The sequence below is a fragment of the Bos javanicus genome, chromosome 9 (genome assembly GCF_032452875.1).
Source record: "Bos javanicus breed banteng chromosome 9, ARS-OSU_banteng_1.0, whole genome shotgun sequence".
Classification (NCBI taxonomy): Eukaryota; Metazoa; Chordata; class Mammalia; order Artiodactyla; family Bovidae; genus Bos; species Bos javanicus.
The window spans coordinates 44,656,998-44,672,107 of NC_083876.1; the positions used below are offsets into that span (position 1 = coordinate 44,656,998).

Consider the following 15,110-nt stretch of genomic DNA (forward strand, 5'->3'; position numbering starts at 1 on the left):
TGTCTTTTGTTTGTTCCCCTTTCTTTTGGGTTCTTTCATTTTTCTGTAGCAGGTCAGTTACTTTTTTCCCCTATTTAATAGGATAATCAGCAGCAAAACACCATTTGGCCCTATTCTGAATAAACATACAATAAGAAGTTTTTAAATAGGATCCATAAGAAGTAATTGTTAGATGCAAAGAACTCTGAATGTCTAAAATCTTTGTTGTTGGTAACTTAACATCATTGTGCTTCATCATCTTTAAAATGGACCTGAAGTGGTCTTTGCTCATGACACAGCATTTGGGGACGAAATTAAAAGATGCTCGCTCCTTTGAAGAAAAGCTATGACAAACCTAGACAGCATATTAAAAAGCAGAGACATCATTTGCCAACAAAAGTTTGTACAGTCATAGCTATGGTTTTTCCAGTAGTCATGTATGAGACCCTAATATGCGAGAATTGGACCATAAAGAAGGCTGAGCACTGAAAAATTGATGCTTTCAAATTGTGGTGCTGGAGAAGACTCTTGAGAGTTCCTTGGACAACAGGGAGATCAAACCAGTCAATCTTAAAGGAAATCAACCCTGAATACTCATTGGAAGGACTGATGCTGAAGCTCCAATACTTTGGCCACCTGATACAAAGAGCCAACTTATTAGAAAAGACCCTGATGCTGGGAAGATTGAGGGCAGGAGGAAAAGAGGGCAACAGAGGATGAGATGGCATCACCAACTTTCAGCAAACTCAGGGAGATAACAAAGAACGGGGAAGCTTAGGGTGCTGCAGTCCATAGGCTTGCAGAGTCGGACATGACTGAGCAACTGAGCAACAGCATTGGAGGAAAAGATGAGTGATGCTGACATGCTGATTTTTGTAAGGAAATAGAAGCTTATCTTAAGCTTCATCCAGACTTTTACTAACCTGTCTCTCAGCTTTTTACCTTTTTTTGCAGAAAGTTTGATCATTTTAGATAAAATTTTTAGCACATACCATGCCTTCCTTTTAATGCTTTCATGTCAGGAAAGAAAACTAGCTTTCACCTGCATTAGAAATCAATCTACACTACATGCTAACATAGTACTACAAAAGGAAGCTTAGTGTTTGTCAGACACTTAAATTATTCACTCAGCTGTCTCTGCAATGCAGGGCAGGTGACCTGTTGTGTCTGGGTATCTGGGACAATTTTGACTCCCATGTTCATGCCTGGTGGGGCTGGCCGTCTTTTGGAAGTGGAGAGGAAAGGTGCGGTGGGGGGGAATAAACATTCAAGGAACTTGAAACAGATGAGTCGTCTCAAGTTGAGCAAAGTCATCAGAGCATTAAAAAGTCAGACTAAGGAGGAGGGCTTCTGTGAGAGACAGGGAGTTATCAGAAAATAAGTTTGTGTTTCTGAGTGGGAATGCCAGCAACCCAAAAGAATTGGAACATCAAAAGACAATATAAAAGTAAGAAAAAAAACCATTAATTTTGAAGTAAAATATGAAGTACTAGCAACAAAATCCCATGGATGGAAGAGCCTGGAAGGCTGCAGTCCATGGGGTCGCTGAGGGTCGGACACAACTGAGTGACTTCACTTTTACTTTTCACTTTCATGCATTGGAGAAGGAAATGGCAACCCACTCCAGTGTTCTTGCCTGGAGAATCCCAGGGACGGCGGAGCCTGGTGGGCTGCCGTCTATGGGGTCGCACAGAGTCGGACACAACTGAAGTGAGTTAACAGCAACAGTGACAAAATTAATAATTTTACCAATTTTTAAATTAGTGATTATAAAGGTGTTTTCCTAGGAAAATGGTCTTGTGCCCTGAGAGATGGAAATTAGATTTTTATAAGTTCACTTTTAGCAAATAAATAGTGCTGTTCTGAAGCCACATTCTGCTTATTTTTGTCACTTGAGAAATGCTGGGGTGATAACCAGCATTGGGGTGGTAGTGAATATTTTCTTAGCATTTCCTCTGTGCCAAGTTCTAGATATCCCATTGTCTTTTCACCAACCTCTAAGGAGCCTGTGTTGTTACCTGGAGGAAACTGAGAAGGGTGAGGCCAGTTAGCTTTTCTGATGCCGTTGAAAGATTCACACCCAGGTCAGTTGGATTCCATGCCCATGTTTTAGCCATCACCGTGTGGCAGGTGCGACAGAATGAAGGCATCAGGCCAGAGAGAACAGCGGCCTTCTGCTCCCCTCAGTCCTGGAGCGTGACCCGTGTCTGCTGTGCATTTGTTAACCGTTGTCAGAGGCCAAGGCCACCGTGTTCTGTCAGTGTAAGTGCACTTTTTAGCTCCTGTTATGAGAGAGCTTATAAAACATTTTCTATGGAATATACTTAATAACATTGATTTTCAAAGAAAGCAATACAAGTAATGAATTGCTCTAGAGAAAGTTTTAGATATTTTAAGCTCACCTTCACTCAGTAAACTCATCTTTCCCCCACCAAGAAACAGATTTATAAAAAGTAATTTCAACTTCAGTGTAGAGAAGTTTGGGAATCGAATTCTGTTGACTTCAAAAGGAAGAACCACTTACACACAAAAATACCTCAGAAGAGGTGGGCAAAAGTGAGATGGTTTGAGAGTTTAGCCACATCTCTCTTTTTTTTTTTTTAAGTAACTCCATTTTTTAAAAAAATTAAATCAGTAGTGTTTTAACTTGTGAATAACAAAATGGAATGAGTCCCATTGTTCAACTGGAATACCATTTCTCTTGAATTATCTTGTGGCCAAAGCCTGAGGAGCATCGGTTCCCAGAGAGCCAAAGATTTTATGAGCCCTTGTTTTAAACATGCTGCCCTGTTAGCCTGTACTTTGAACAGCTTTTCATATTATAGTTGGATTTGTATAAATCCAGCCACATTCCTAAGTCTGACTTGTGTGCATTTATGACTAATGTCAGTGTTTCAGAAATTGGTGGCAGATAATGACCACAAACTTTTTTAAATTGTTTAAGCGTGTTTGGAGCTTGATTATTTAAAACAAGTGCATGGCATCTTCAGGTTCACCTGACTATGCAGACGTACTAAAGGAAATTTATGCTATGTGTTGTCTTTAGTGGACATTTCAGTGACTTTTTTACAGGCGGGGGAAAGTAGGGTCATAGTAAATACCACTGCAATGGCTGTAAGGCCTTTTCAGTCAGAAACCGGAAGATGGTTACTTTGAGAAGTAAAGGTTTCACATCAGGAAATGTTTTATTGTCAGAGGAACATTTAAGGAATCTGACATTTCCCTGAACTAAGACTTTGTGTTTACAAATGTCACAGTCCAGAAAATTGTTTCATCATTCTTATAATAAACAAATATAACCTTCTGACGCTGTAAATTTTGCATTGCCAACTAATTTTTTAACTTTGTCTTATAAGGAATAATAGTCTTTGGGTTTCTTTTCGTTTTAGTGTTGTTTTACGTAAACTGAGATGCATTTGTCTTTGAATGGATCACCTGCTTCGGGGGTCAGCAGTTTGTCACTGGAAAAAGAAAAATATTTGACTCAGATTTGGAACTTAATTATTTATGACAATTAATTGTAAGGACTTTAGTTTGTGGGAATGTAGCAGGTGATATAATAATCTACTTGAATAGTCTAATTGAAACAACAAAAATGTTGTAAAAAGTTAATAAATCATCTACTAAATATATTGCTAATTGGCACAAAAGAAGAGAAATCATAGAGACCAAAGACAAAATGAAAGCAGGAATCCTGGGATGTGAGCTGGTTTGTCTCAGAATGTTTCTGCTGGGGTTTGAGTCTGAGCTTCCCTTTGGTGGTGGTGTATGGATTACTGAGAAATAGACCTGCCAATGGTAGAGAGGGAAGTTGGGGAGAGGCAGGGTATGTAGTAAGGAAACCTGCCTGTCTCTATCTTGGAGGCAGGATTTGGATTCTCCTAAAACAGAAGGACTGACATTCACATGTGTTCACATTGACTTGATTCTCTCTATGGGGTCCAAAAATCTCCATGCCTAGAATTTAAAGTGCTCCCAGGTTGGTTGCCTCCCAAGAAGCAAACAGAAGCCAGATACAAATCTTATCTGAAATAATGTCATTTCAACCCAGGCCTCCAAGAATTCTCAAAGATAGCATATCAAGGGAAATCAGTTCATAATCAGAAATCACAGATTAGATGAAAGAAGTTCACCACCATGAGAAGTAGAGCCAGCAGATTCACACCAGAGTGGAATTATCAGATTCCTAATGGTGTTGAACTGAATGGTGTTGAAACTGAAACTGCAATATTTTGGCCACCTGATATGAAGAACTGACTCATTGGAAAAGACCCTGATGCTAGGAAAGATTGAAGGCAGGAGGAGAAGGCGACAACAGAGGATAAAATGGTTGGATGGCATCACCGACTCAATGGACATGAGTCTGGGTAAACTCCAGGAATTGGTGATTGACAGGGAGGCCTGGCATGCTGCAGTCCATGGGGTCGCAAAGAGTTGGACATGACTGAGCAACTGAACTGAACTGAACTGAATATAAAATAATTATGTAAATGCACTTTTAAAAACAGTGATGCTGCTTTTAAAAAAATAAATGAGAAGCTTGGAAACATAAGCAAGAAACAAAATATTATAAATAATGACCAAACATTTGGAAGAGGACTAAATAGAACTTCTAAAATTAGAAGTATAATTAATGTTAAAAGTTAGGTTATTAGGTTAAAGAAGAGATGAGACATAGCTGAAGAGAGAATTTGTGAAAGTGAATATAAAAAGAAATTACATAGAATACAACCCACAAAGAGATGGAAAGCATTTGAGTGGTTAGGAGACATGGAGAAGAACATATTGGGACCATCCATTTTTCAGAAGACAACTGGCCAAATTTGTTAAAATGAAAATGATGTAGCTGTCTTAATATTGGAGTAGACTTTAAAGTAACATACATTACTTGAGATAAAACTTCATAATCATAGAAAGTTCAATACAGTTTTATTTAGATATAATAATTCTAATTGTGTATGTATCTAACAGTGTACTTTCAAAATACAGAAAATAAAAATTAACAGAAATACAACTAATGACAGACAAATCTGCAATCAGAAGCATTTTAACAGACCTTTTAACTGATAGAAAAAATGGCCCCTTAAGCCAATAAATATTTAGATTCAAACAAAAGATTTATAAATTACTTAATAGATAGGTAAGGTGGTCTGGTACTCCCATCTCTTTAAGTATTTCCCACAGTTTATTGTGATCCACACAGTCTTGAGCACAGTCTTTAAATCCACGAAGGCTTTAGCATAGTCAATGAAGCAGAAATAGAATTCCCTTGCTTTTCCCGTAATCCAGTGAATGATGGCAATTTGATCTCTTCTCTGCCTTTTCTAAATCCAGCTTTTGTACATCTGGAAGTTCTCAGTTCATGTACTGCTGAAGCCTAGCTTGAAAGATTTTGAGTGTAACCTTGCTAACATGTGAAATGAGCATAATCATACAGTAGTTTGAACAATCTTTGGCATTGCCTTTCTTTGGGATTGGAAACAAAACTGATCTTTTCCAGTCCTGTGGCTACTGCTGAGTTTTCCAAATTTACTAACGTATTCAGTGGAGCACTTAAACAGCATCATCTTTTAGGATTTTAAATAGCTCAGCTGGAATTCCACTAACCTCTGCTAGCTTTGTTCCTAGTAGTGCTTCCTAAGGCCCACTTGACTTCACATTGCAGGATGTCCGGCTCTATATGAGTGACACACTATCGTGGTTATCCAGGTCATTAAGACCTTTTTTGTACAGTTCTGTGTGTTCTTGCCACCTCTTCTTAATATCTTCTGCTTCTGTTAGATCCTTACCATTTCTGTCCTTTATCATGCCCATCCTTGCATGAAATGTTTCCTTGATATCTCCAGGTTCCTGAAGAGATCTCTGATCTTTCCCATTGTGTTGTTTTCCTCTATTTATTTGCATTGTTTATTAAAGAAGGCCTTCTTTTTCCTTCTTGCTGTTTTCTAGAACTCTGCATTCCTTTGGGCATATCTTTCCCTTTTCCCCTTGCCTTTCACTTCTCTTCTTCCCTGAGCTATTTGTGAAGCTTCCTCAGGCAACCACTTTTCAGTCTTGCATTTCTTTTTCTTTGGGATGGTTTTGGTCACCACCTCCTGTTCAGTGTTACAAACTTCCATCCATAGTTCTTCAGGTACTCTCTCTACCAGATCTAATCCATTGAATATCAGTCACTTCCACTGTATAGTCATAAGGGATTTGATTTAGGTTGTTCTTGAATGACCCAGTGGTTTCCTCTGCTTTCTTCAATTTAAGTGTAAATTTTTCAATAAGGAGCTCATGATCTGAGCCATAGTCAGCTCCTGGTCTTGTTTTTACTGACTGTGTAGAACTTCTCCATCTTTGGCTGCAAAGAGCATAATCAGTCTGATTTTGGTATTGACCACCTGGTGATGCCCCTATGTAGAGCCATCTCTTGGGTTGTTGGAAAAGTGGGTTTGGTCTGACCAAGTGCATTCTCTTGACAAGACTCTGTTAGCTTTTGCCCTGCTTCATTTTGTAAACAGCAACAGCAACTTAGCATATCACAGCAAAAATCTGAAAAATATACATTCTTTTCAGTCATATAAACATTCTAAAGTCACTTAAGAAAAATTAGGCCACAAATTTTTGTCAACAATTTTAAAAAGATTGAAATCATAGAGTGTGTTCTTTGTATACAGTAGGATTTAACCAGAAGTCAATAATGATAACCAGAGGATAAATAATCTTTCAAAGACACTGTCAGATCAGACACCAAAAATAGAAAGAAATCAGACTCAAAAAATCCATGTTGTATGGTTTCATTATATTAGAAATGTAAAAATGAGGCAAAATTAGACTATAGTGTTCATGGCTGCGTGTTAAGGCAAAAAGTGAACAAAGACAAATAAGAAACTGATTACCATAAAAGGATAATAATTACCTTCAAGCAGTAGAGGGCTTGCTCAGGCCATCATAGTACAAGAAGTTCTTTCTTGTTTTGTCATTAAAAATATATCCATTGTACTTAAGTGCTTATTCTTCCAGATGAACTTTAAACAGTATTGTCAAATCCCCTAAGAAGCATTTGGAATTGTGTTAAGTTTATAGATTTCTTCTGGAATTATTTGCATCTTTGAAATAGTAAGTCTTCCCATCAAGGAATATGGTATATGTTTCCAGTCACTAGGTTTTGTTTTATTGTTTTTTAAGATTCTTCAGAAAAATTTTAGAGTTTTTCTCATAGAGTCCACGTTTCTTGTTAAGTACATTCCTAAGTATTTCATTAATTTTGCTTCTAATGTAAATGAGGTCCCCCGCTGCCCCCACTGTTTTCCAGCAGGTATTACTGATATGTGGGAAAGCTAACTTTTTTTTTAACTGCCTATCTTATTATTTTTAATTCCCATAGTTTATTTTAAAATAATATTTGTTGTGGGGTGAGTATTACTAGTTACTTTATAATAACTTTCTCATTTGCTTACTGTTTCTCAATAGTTGAGAATGTGAGGCTCAGCAAAGGATAAAGAGTTTGTTCAAGGTCATGTGGCTAAATACTGGTTGGAGCTGGGGTTTTAATCCTGTTATGTGTAACTGAAACACTACCATGGGATTATATTTTCCCTGATTAATTTAATTCAACAACAAATTATATAAAGATGTTGTGTTATGGAGATGAATTAGATAATGAATGTAAAATCGCCAGGAATGTAAATGAACTATCCAAATTAATGTAGCAGTTTCACTGTGAAATTAAAGGTAGGAGATTCATTGGAGAATAGTTAAGGTCTGGCTTGCCTTTGAGCAGTTTAGAAGTCATAGAGCTTTCTCATTTATAAAATCTTTGAGCTGTCCTCTGAATATTTATGTCTGATATGTTATGAACCAGATGTCTTCCCAGTGGATTTTTTTTATATTAAAGTGGCATTTAGTAAGCCATTTAAATGATGATGATGGTGGATGCATTTAAGATTTCTTTGCAGTGATGACCTTTCAGCAGACTAGTTCTTACAACAGAAGGATTGGAAAGTGTCCCCCTTGCGTTCAACACCAGTTTTATTTTGTACCTTTGAAGGTGCCATTCTATTTGGGTGCTGAATATCTAACAGTGAATAAAAAAAAAAAAAGACAAATTATAAACAAGCATATTAGGTACAGTTGACCCTTGAGCCACGTGGAAGTTATAGTCAGCCCCCTGGATACATGATCCCTCTGCATCCATGAATTCAGTCAACCACAGATCCTGTGTTAAGTACTGCAGTATTTACCTTTGGAAAAAACCCTCCTTTAAATGAACCCATGCAGTTCGAGCCAGTGTTGCTCAAGGGTCAGCTGTGTATATCTTGAGAGAAGTGCTGTGAAGAAATGATTTGTGAGTGGGTCTGGCAGGCAAGGCAGTGTTCAATAGGCTCTGAGGTGAAGCATGTCGTAAGGAGCCTGCCAAAGGCCAGTGTTGCCGGAGGACCAGGTGAGGCACAAGTTGAAGCATCTGAGGTTGGCTCAGTGGCAAGGCGTCTAACATGCAGGACCATGGAGACCATAAGAAGGAATTTGGATTTTATTCAGAGAGCCATGGGGAGATTTCTAAGAAGGGTACCAACTGGGACCAGTGTAAGATATTAAGACATTGTGGTGGGAATACCAGGCAGAAAGCTGATGCTGCAGACCAGGATTTCCCAGCTATGCACGCTTGACATTCAGGGATGGCTGACTCTTTGTCCAGGCCGCTATTCTGTATCTTGAAACAACATCTCTGGCCTCTACCCACTAGATAGAGGCAGAGAGTAGCGGCCGTCCTGTCACTTTCCAAGTTGTAACCACCGCAGGGTCTGCAGACACTTCCAGGAGTCCCTTGGGGGGATGCAGTATTCCTCAGTTGTGAGCTCGTAACCAGAGGGAAGGAAAACTTGGGGTGGAGTGATGGCAGTGGGGGTAGAAAGACGTGCTTAGATTTGAGACCCACTTAGAAGAGGATGTTCTGGATTACAGGGATTCAGACAGATTCCTTGGACAGAGAATCCGCCACTCATCTTCATTGCCAGGCTTTTCCGGAAAAGCTTCCTTTGAGGTTTTTGGAAACCTTAAAATTCACCCACAGTCATCCTCGCTCTGTCTCGTGCCTTAGATCTTCCAAACATTGTTTCTGCCTTGTGTTTTGTAGACAGAAAAGATCTGTCCCCTCCCTACACACAAACCACACCACTTCAAACCCCAGAGAGGTGACGGAGGTGCTTGGTCTCTCACCAGGAATCCTGAAGTGGGTGAAGCTGATCGACAACTTCGAAGGAGAGTATGACTACGTGACCAACGAGGGCACGGTTTTCACGTTCAAGACAAATCGCCATTCTCCTAACTACCGCCTGATCAACATTGACTTCACGGACCCCGAGGAGTCCAGGTGGAAGGTGCTGGTTCCTGAGCACGAGAAAGATGTCTTAGGTAAGAGTACGTGCTGCTTGAAGGTTGCGCTTTTGTTTCTGGTAAGAATGTCATGACATCGGTGTATCTCTCATTCTCTGGTAACTGGTTACAAGGTAAAAAACCTTCAACTTATGATCCTGAAAAGTCTTAATGGAGCAGCCAAGTGTTTTATAATTAGCACAGTATTGTATGGGATCTTCATAAAAATTGTGAAAGTATGAATCCAGACCTTCAAAGGCGGAGCTTTATTATTAAGTATCGGCTGTCTTTGTGTAGCTATTATCTGATAATAAGTGCTAATGTTTAAATTTTTTTAAACTACTTGGATTCAGAATCCGTAGTTTTTAGCTTTGGAATAACGTTGGCTGTTCATTTTATATCTATTTTAGGTCTTAGGCTGGATTTATAGAAGAGAAGAGAGATTATTGTCAGATTTAATTGAGATCCATTGCTCTTGCTGCTGTGTGCACTGTGCTACAATAACGTCTTAAGAGCATCACTTCTGAGTCCATCATGTTTCACAACCCCTTTAAATTCCCGTTTATTCATTTTCTCAGTGATTTTCCAAAGACGATATACTGCTTTATAAGTTACTTATTGCCTGAAAGCTGGATTTGACTTAAAATGAAACTCACTAATTTTGCTACAGTTTTTGACACAAAAGGGGAGTCGAATACCTCAAGCTAAGGAAGAGTTTGCTTGTGGAGGTGAACTTTTGATGGGTTGAATAGGAATAAAATCTAGGGCCATTCCAAGTGAAGGTATAAGGTGTATAATCAGGAAAATAATTCTTTGTGAAAACAGCAGAGTGGCCCTGTGTCAGACGAAGCCGTCCTGACATGGGTTTTTCAGTGACTCGAAGCACATATACTGGAGTCAGATCCAGGTGCTCATCCTGGAAAAGTAAGGACCCTTCCTCCCTGGCTCAAGGCAGCATGCTCTGTGCCTGTATATAGTTCCACCTGGCCTGGCTTGTAGAGCAGGAGGTGGGCACACAATTACAGCTGAGTCTCAGGAAGTGCTTCACTCACGCGCTCCCCTGTGCCCCTGGACACCTGCCTCACCCATCCACCCGCTTCTGTATGGAGGCCGACACCTTGGGCAGTCCTATCAGACGGGACCCAAGACAGCCCTGTCCGTGCCCTTACCTACTCAGCCCCTATCTGCAGCCCAGGACCGCAGCTCATCCCAGGCTCTTCTCTGTCCATAGCTGCTTTTCAGCTTGGATTAGGCATCAGTGCTCTATCTCTCTCAGCTGAGTTCTCCTGGTGGGGAGGGGACTTAACAACAGGACAGGGGTTCTTTCCAAGGAAGCCTGTTCATCTGTCTCCTCAAAACCTTCTGTTCAGTCTCTGAACCTCATATGTTGGATGAAGGACCCGAGAATCTTAGAACAGGTTTCCTGCCCTCTCCGTTAACATCTTCATGTGAGGAAACCGGTTTGCAGCGACTTTGGCTTCTGTGCAAACTGAGACAGAATATCCCCTCCAGAGGTGGTAAGATCCAGCTCTTGGTGCGCACTTCTTAATTGCCACCAGAGGGCCCCTCGGGCCTTGGTGGGTCCAAAGGAGACAGTGGCACAAGTCTTTGTGAAGAGTGCCCTGGGCGCTTTTCAGGTGAAGGTCAGGTTGGAGCAGTGATTCTCTTGTATGGAACCATCAGAAATGCAAATATTTCCCAAGACATGTGAATTTTCTGCTTTTTAAAGCCCACCCACCCACCCACCAAAGCAGTTTTAACTATACCTTAAGGTGACAATCCTGTCTCACCTGCAGATCTAATGAAATGCAAATCAATGCTCGGAGATTTGTGGGAGCGGTGATGTATTTTTATAACCTTCCCTCTGAAAGGTTATAAGTTCTTTACACTGGAAAGGGGGAACCTTCAATATTCACTAGAACTCGTCAATTCAAAGAGAAGCACAGGTAAATTTGCAATATATCATTAGCACAGAATGCCCTACTGAGAATAAAAACTAGAGGTGAATCATAAAGTACAGCTGTTAAGTCAGAGCTTTTATTTAACGACAGTCTACAAATCACCTTGTCCTTTTTTTATTCCCTTTGTCTGTTTTAGAATCCTGATGTACTCGTAGTTAACACAGATTGATTATTTTTTTGACAGAAATAATTTACTTCCTCCCCCCCCCTTTCTTTGAAACATTAAAGCCACATGAAATGCATTGCTTGATTGAAGTACTGTAAAAAAATCATACTGGCAGATGAGCAAATGACTTTTAGGTGTAATAGTTGTTTTTTATATCCTGACTTGATAAGTTTGCAGTAGGAACCTAAAGAACCTGATGAGACTGGGGTCCCTGGTGGCCCTCAGAGCTCCCTCTGGCCCGTGTCTTGTTGAGCATTGATAATGTCATATGTGTGAGCTGCTAGTTTCCTGGGTTATAAACATAAGCAGCATTAAAAGCCCCTTGCCCTGCTCCATACCATGAAAACCAGGAAAGGCTCATCTTTTCCACATTCCTGAGCTGCTCCCAACAGCCCTGTGCTGGCTTGCATTTACCACAGCCTGTCTCTCTGGATGGCCTGTTCTTGTCGCTGGCCGATCTTGTCCAGAGCACGGTGGCTTGTGCTCAGGCCTGCCCCCTCCACTTCCTCCTCTGCTCCTCTGCTCGCTTACCTCCGCTCTCCCAGCTCCATCACTGACAACACAACACTGAAGCTGCAGCCTGGGCACCGGAAGGGAGGGGCGGAACTCCTGTCTCTGCCTCACTCTCAGATTCCCCCTCCTCACCGAGGCCTGGTGACTCTTCCTGGAGATGCCCTTCGTTTCTTGGCTACCCTTCTCCAGACTTTAGCCCCAGCTCCATGTGGGGCTCTGCTTGGCTTCTTGGGGTTCCGGGCTCTTCTCCACCCTCCACGTACTCCTTGGTTCTCTGGTCAGCCATGGGATGCATGCATCCGTCACTGCTGTCACCCTTTTGTCCAACAGTAGCTCCGCAGTAATGACCGAGTCAGAACTAAAGTTCCCCCACCCAGCTCACCAGACCCCCATCAGACCTCCCACCACCAACCCCACTCACCCCCAAAAGGGACAATGGTTTTCTTCTTGAAAATGGGCTTCTCACTCATTTTCCTTCCCAGTCTTCCTCCCTTCCTGCTTCACTCCTGGTTCATTCGCCCTTCCTGGTTCATTCATATTCCTTTTCTCTCTTCTTATCCCCAGTCTCACCTTCGTTCCTTGAGTTGTGTTTTCCCACCTTCACGCCCGACAGAGAGCTGCCTTGTCCCCAACACCACCCAGGCACCCCCACCTTCACTGTCCCCCAGATGTAACTCAGCACTTGCTCAAGGGCTCCCACTTGTTTTGAATCTCAGTCACTCACTCACCTTTGTTTACACATTACTACTTATATTTTTACGTGATTGTGTCTCAAGGGCAGAAGTGACCTCATCTCCTTGCTGGTCTGTCCAGCCCTTGCAGGGTGCCAAGCACATGTCAAGCAAGGGTTTGGTACATTCTTATTGAATAAACAATCTTGGCAGATGAGGAGCATGACTCAGGTTTTGTTGTTTTCCATCTGCACCTCCTGTAACATGATACTGGACACAAAATAGGGCAGCAGGGTCATTTGTATTACACATGTTATTGAGATCATCAAAGGTTCCTGGTCCCAGGTGGAGAATGTGTCAGCACCTCTGGACCTGACATTGGCAGTGATTTATTAGAGGGATGTGCCGAAAACGCAGCGAATGATTAAAGCCAATGATAAAATCACTCGGCCAGTCTCAGTGCTGCAGAGCACGGTGTAGAGCCCCAGAACTGTCGTTCGGCTAAATGAGTGTGTTTTTGGCTAATTTTCAAAGCCACATTAGGTTTTATGTGTCCTTATCTTTTCAGAGTGGGTGGCTTGCGTCAGGTCCAACTTCTTGGTGCTGTGTTACCTGCACGACGTAAAGAACACCCTGCAGCTTCACGACCTGGCCACTGGTGCTCTCCTCAAGACCTTCCCGCTGGAGGTCGGCAGCGTCGTGGGCTACAGCGGTCAGAAGAAGGACACCGAGATCTTCTATCAGTTTACTTCCTTTTTATCTCCAGGTGAGAGTCTTTTCACCAACATGGTCCAGTTTAAAAATCACACTCCCATTTGGGTTTCTTTTGATAAACTGAAATATGACGCCATGTTATATTGAAAATCACATGGGCTGTGTTACAGCCAGAATTACTTAATATAAACAGGTAAAACGGACACTCAGAACAAAGGGAAACATGAACACCTAAAACTGCACTCTCATTAATCTTATATCCTGAGTCTCTCTTCTGGGGACAGGACCAACTGTTGTTTTAGGTTGATTTGAAAAATCGGTATGAACAAGTAAAACGGTAGATTCAGCCTTTAGTCTATATATATCAAAACACACACAGCACAGATAACTAAAAGTGTTAAAAAAAAATCTGTAGTCACATCTGACATTTAAAAGCTGTTTTAAAACTGAGACTACATTCCGCTTTTGTTAAGCTGGATTAAATTAAAATTCTAAAAGTATAATCTTACATCATATGGAGGGGGAAAAAAAAACTTGTTACTTGGTTCTAGTAGAAAAGGAAGAAAACATTTGCAATTTTGTGGCATCAGTTAATTTTCCCCAAAGTAAACATAACTCTTTTCATATTTTTTTTTTTTCTTAGGCTTTTTCACACTCACTTTGCTTATTTGGGTTTTTTCCTGTTTCTGCACTTGGCTGCATTCAGCATTTCTGTTATAGCCAAAGCTCTAACACCCTGATTTGTCCCAGGAGCCTGGCCAGTTGGCAATTTGCAGTTGACTGGGCAGACCTTATCCTGAAAGCAATCTGGCTGAAGAAATGTCTGCACGTTCCTTATTTGTTTTTCAAGCTCCTTCATCATCCTTTTTGTCCTAGCCAGTTTTGTTGCGGTCGTTTGATTCTTGGCAAATAAAGCAGATGTAGGGGAGAGCCGAGCAAGAGTAGAAATGACTTTGTCCTCCTCCCAGGGTTTGGCAGATGACAGTGATGGCTGATCCACTTCTTTGTGTGTACCTCAGAGTCACAGAACAGGCAGTCTTTAAGGAATCTTAACCGTCACGGCAGGTTGCTGTCGGGGTTATTAAATCAGAAGAATAATGTTCTGTACATAGGTCTGATGGTCCATCTGGGACACCTAGGAATCTTTACTCACCCACGCACCTTTCAGAGGATCTCACAAAGATGGGAAACCAGGGCCAGGAGCCCTGCACTGACAGGTCAGGAGCCTCGCGTCAGGGTGTGCTGCTCCTCACCGCTCCTCCCCAGAGCCTGGAGCACAGTGGCAGCCAGTGGACAGGAACCAAGGAAAATTGCTTTCCTCCTCTCAGCCCAGTGCTGCGGGGTCTGCACTGCTTTCCTCAACTTATACTGGTTCCAGAAATTGAACTTTGGAAAACCTCATAGCCTTTAAACAGTTTTAATGGATAATGAGCAACAAGGAGAACAGAGCAAGGCTGACTCACCTGCTCTTCATAAAAGCCAGAGTCTCCAGAGGCCTGTAAACCACCTTCAGTGACCCGTGTGGCCATTTATTTCAGGGACAAGTTCATCATTACCCGAAGATGAAAGGGCTCATTGTCCTAGCACAGAACGATGGGCTCTGTGCCAAGCACTGAAATATTGTCTGTGACTCTGGCTGTGAAGTCTGGAACGAGAAGTGTGTTCCTGATTCTGTACCAGCAGGCAGCTCCTGAGCTAGCTTTATCTGTCTCTGCAATGCTTTCTTCTTCTCCTTCGTCTTTTCCT

The 15,110-nt window shown here is 41.5% G+C and overlaps 1 protein-coding gene across 1 annotated transcript in view; it reads left to right on the forward strand.

Moving 5' to 3' along the window:
- The window catches only part of PREP (prolyl endopeptidase), a 132,570-nt gene that overhangs the window by 59,669 nt on the left and 57,791 nt on the right, over positions 1-15,110 (forward strand). The window contains exons 8-9 of the mRNA XM_061427708.1: positions 9,187-9,378; positions 13,219-13,416. Of these exons, the coding sequence (XP_061283692.1) occupies positions 9,187-9,378; positions 13,219-13,416 (390 nt within the window). The remainder of the gene's footprint in view (positions 1-9,186; positions 9,379-13,218; positions 13,417-15,110) is intronic.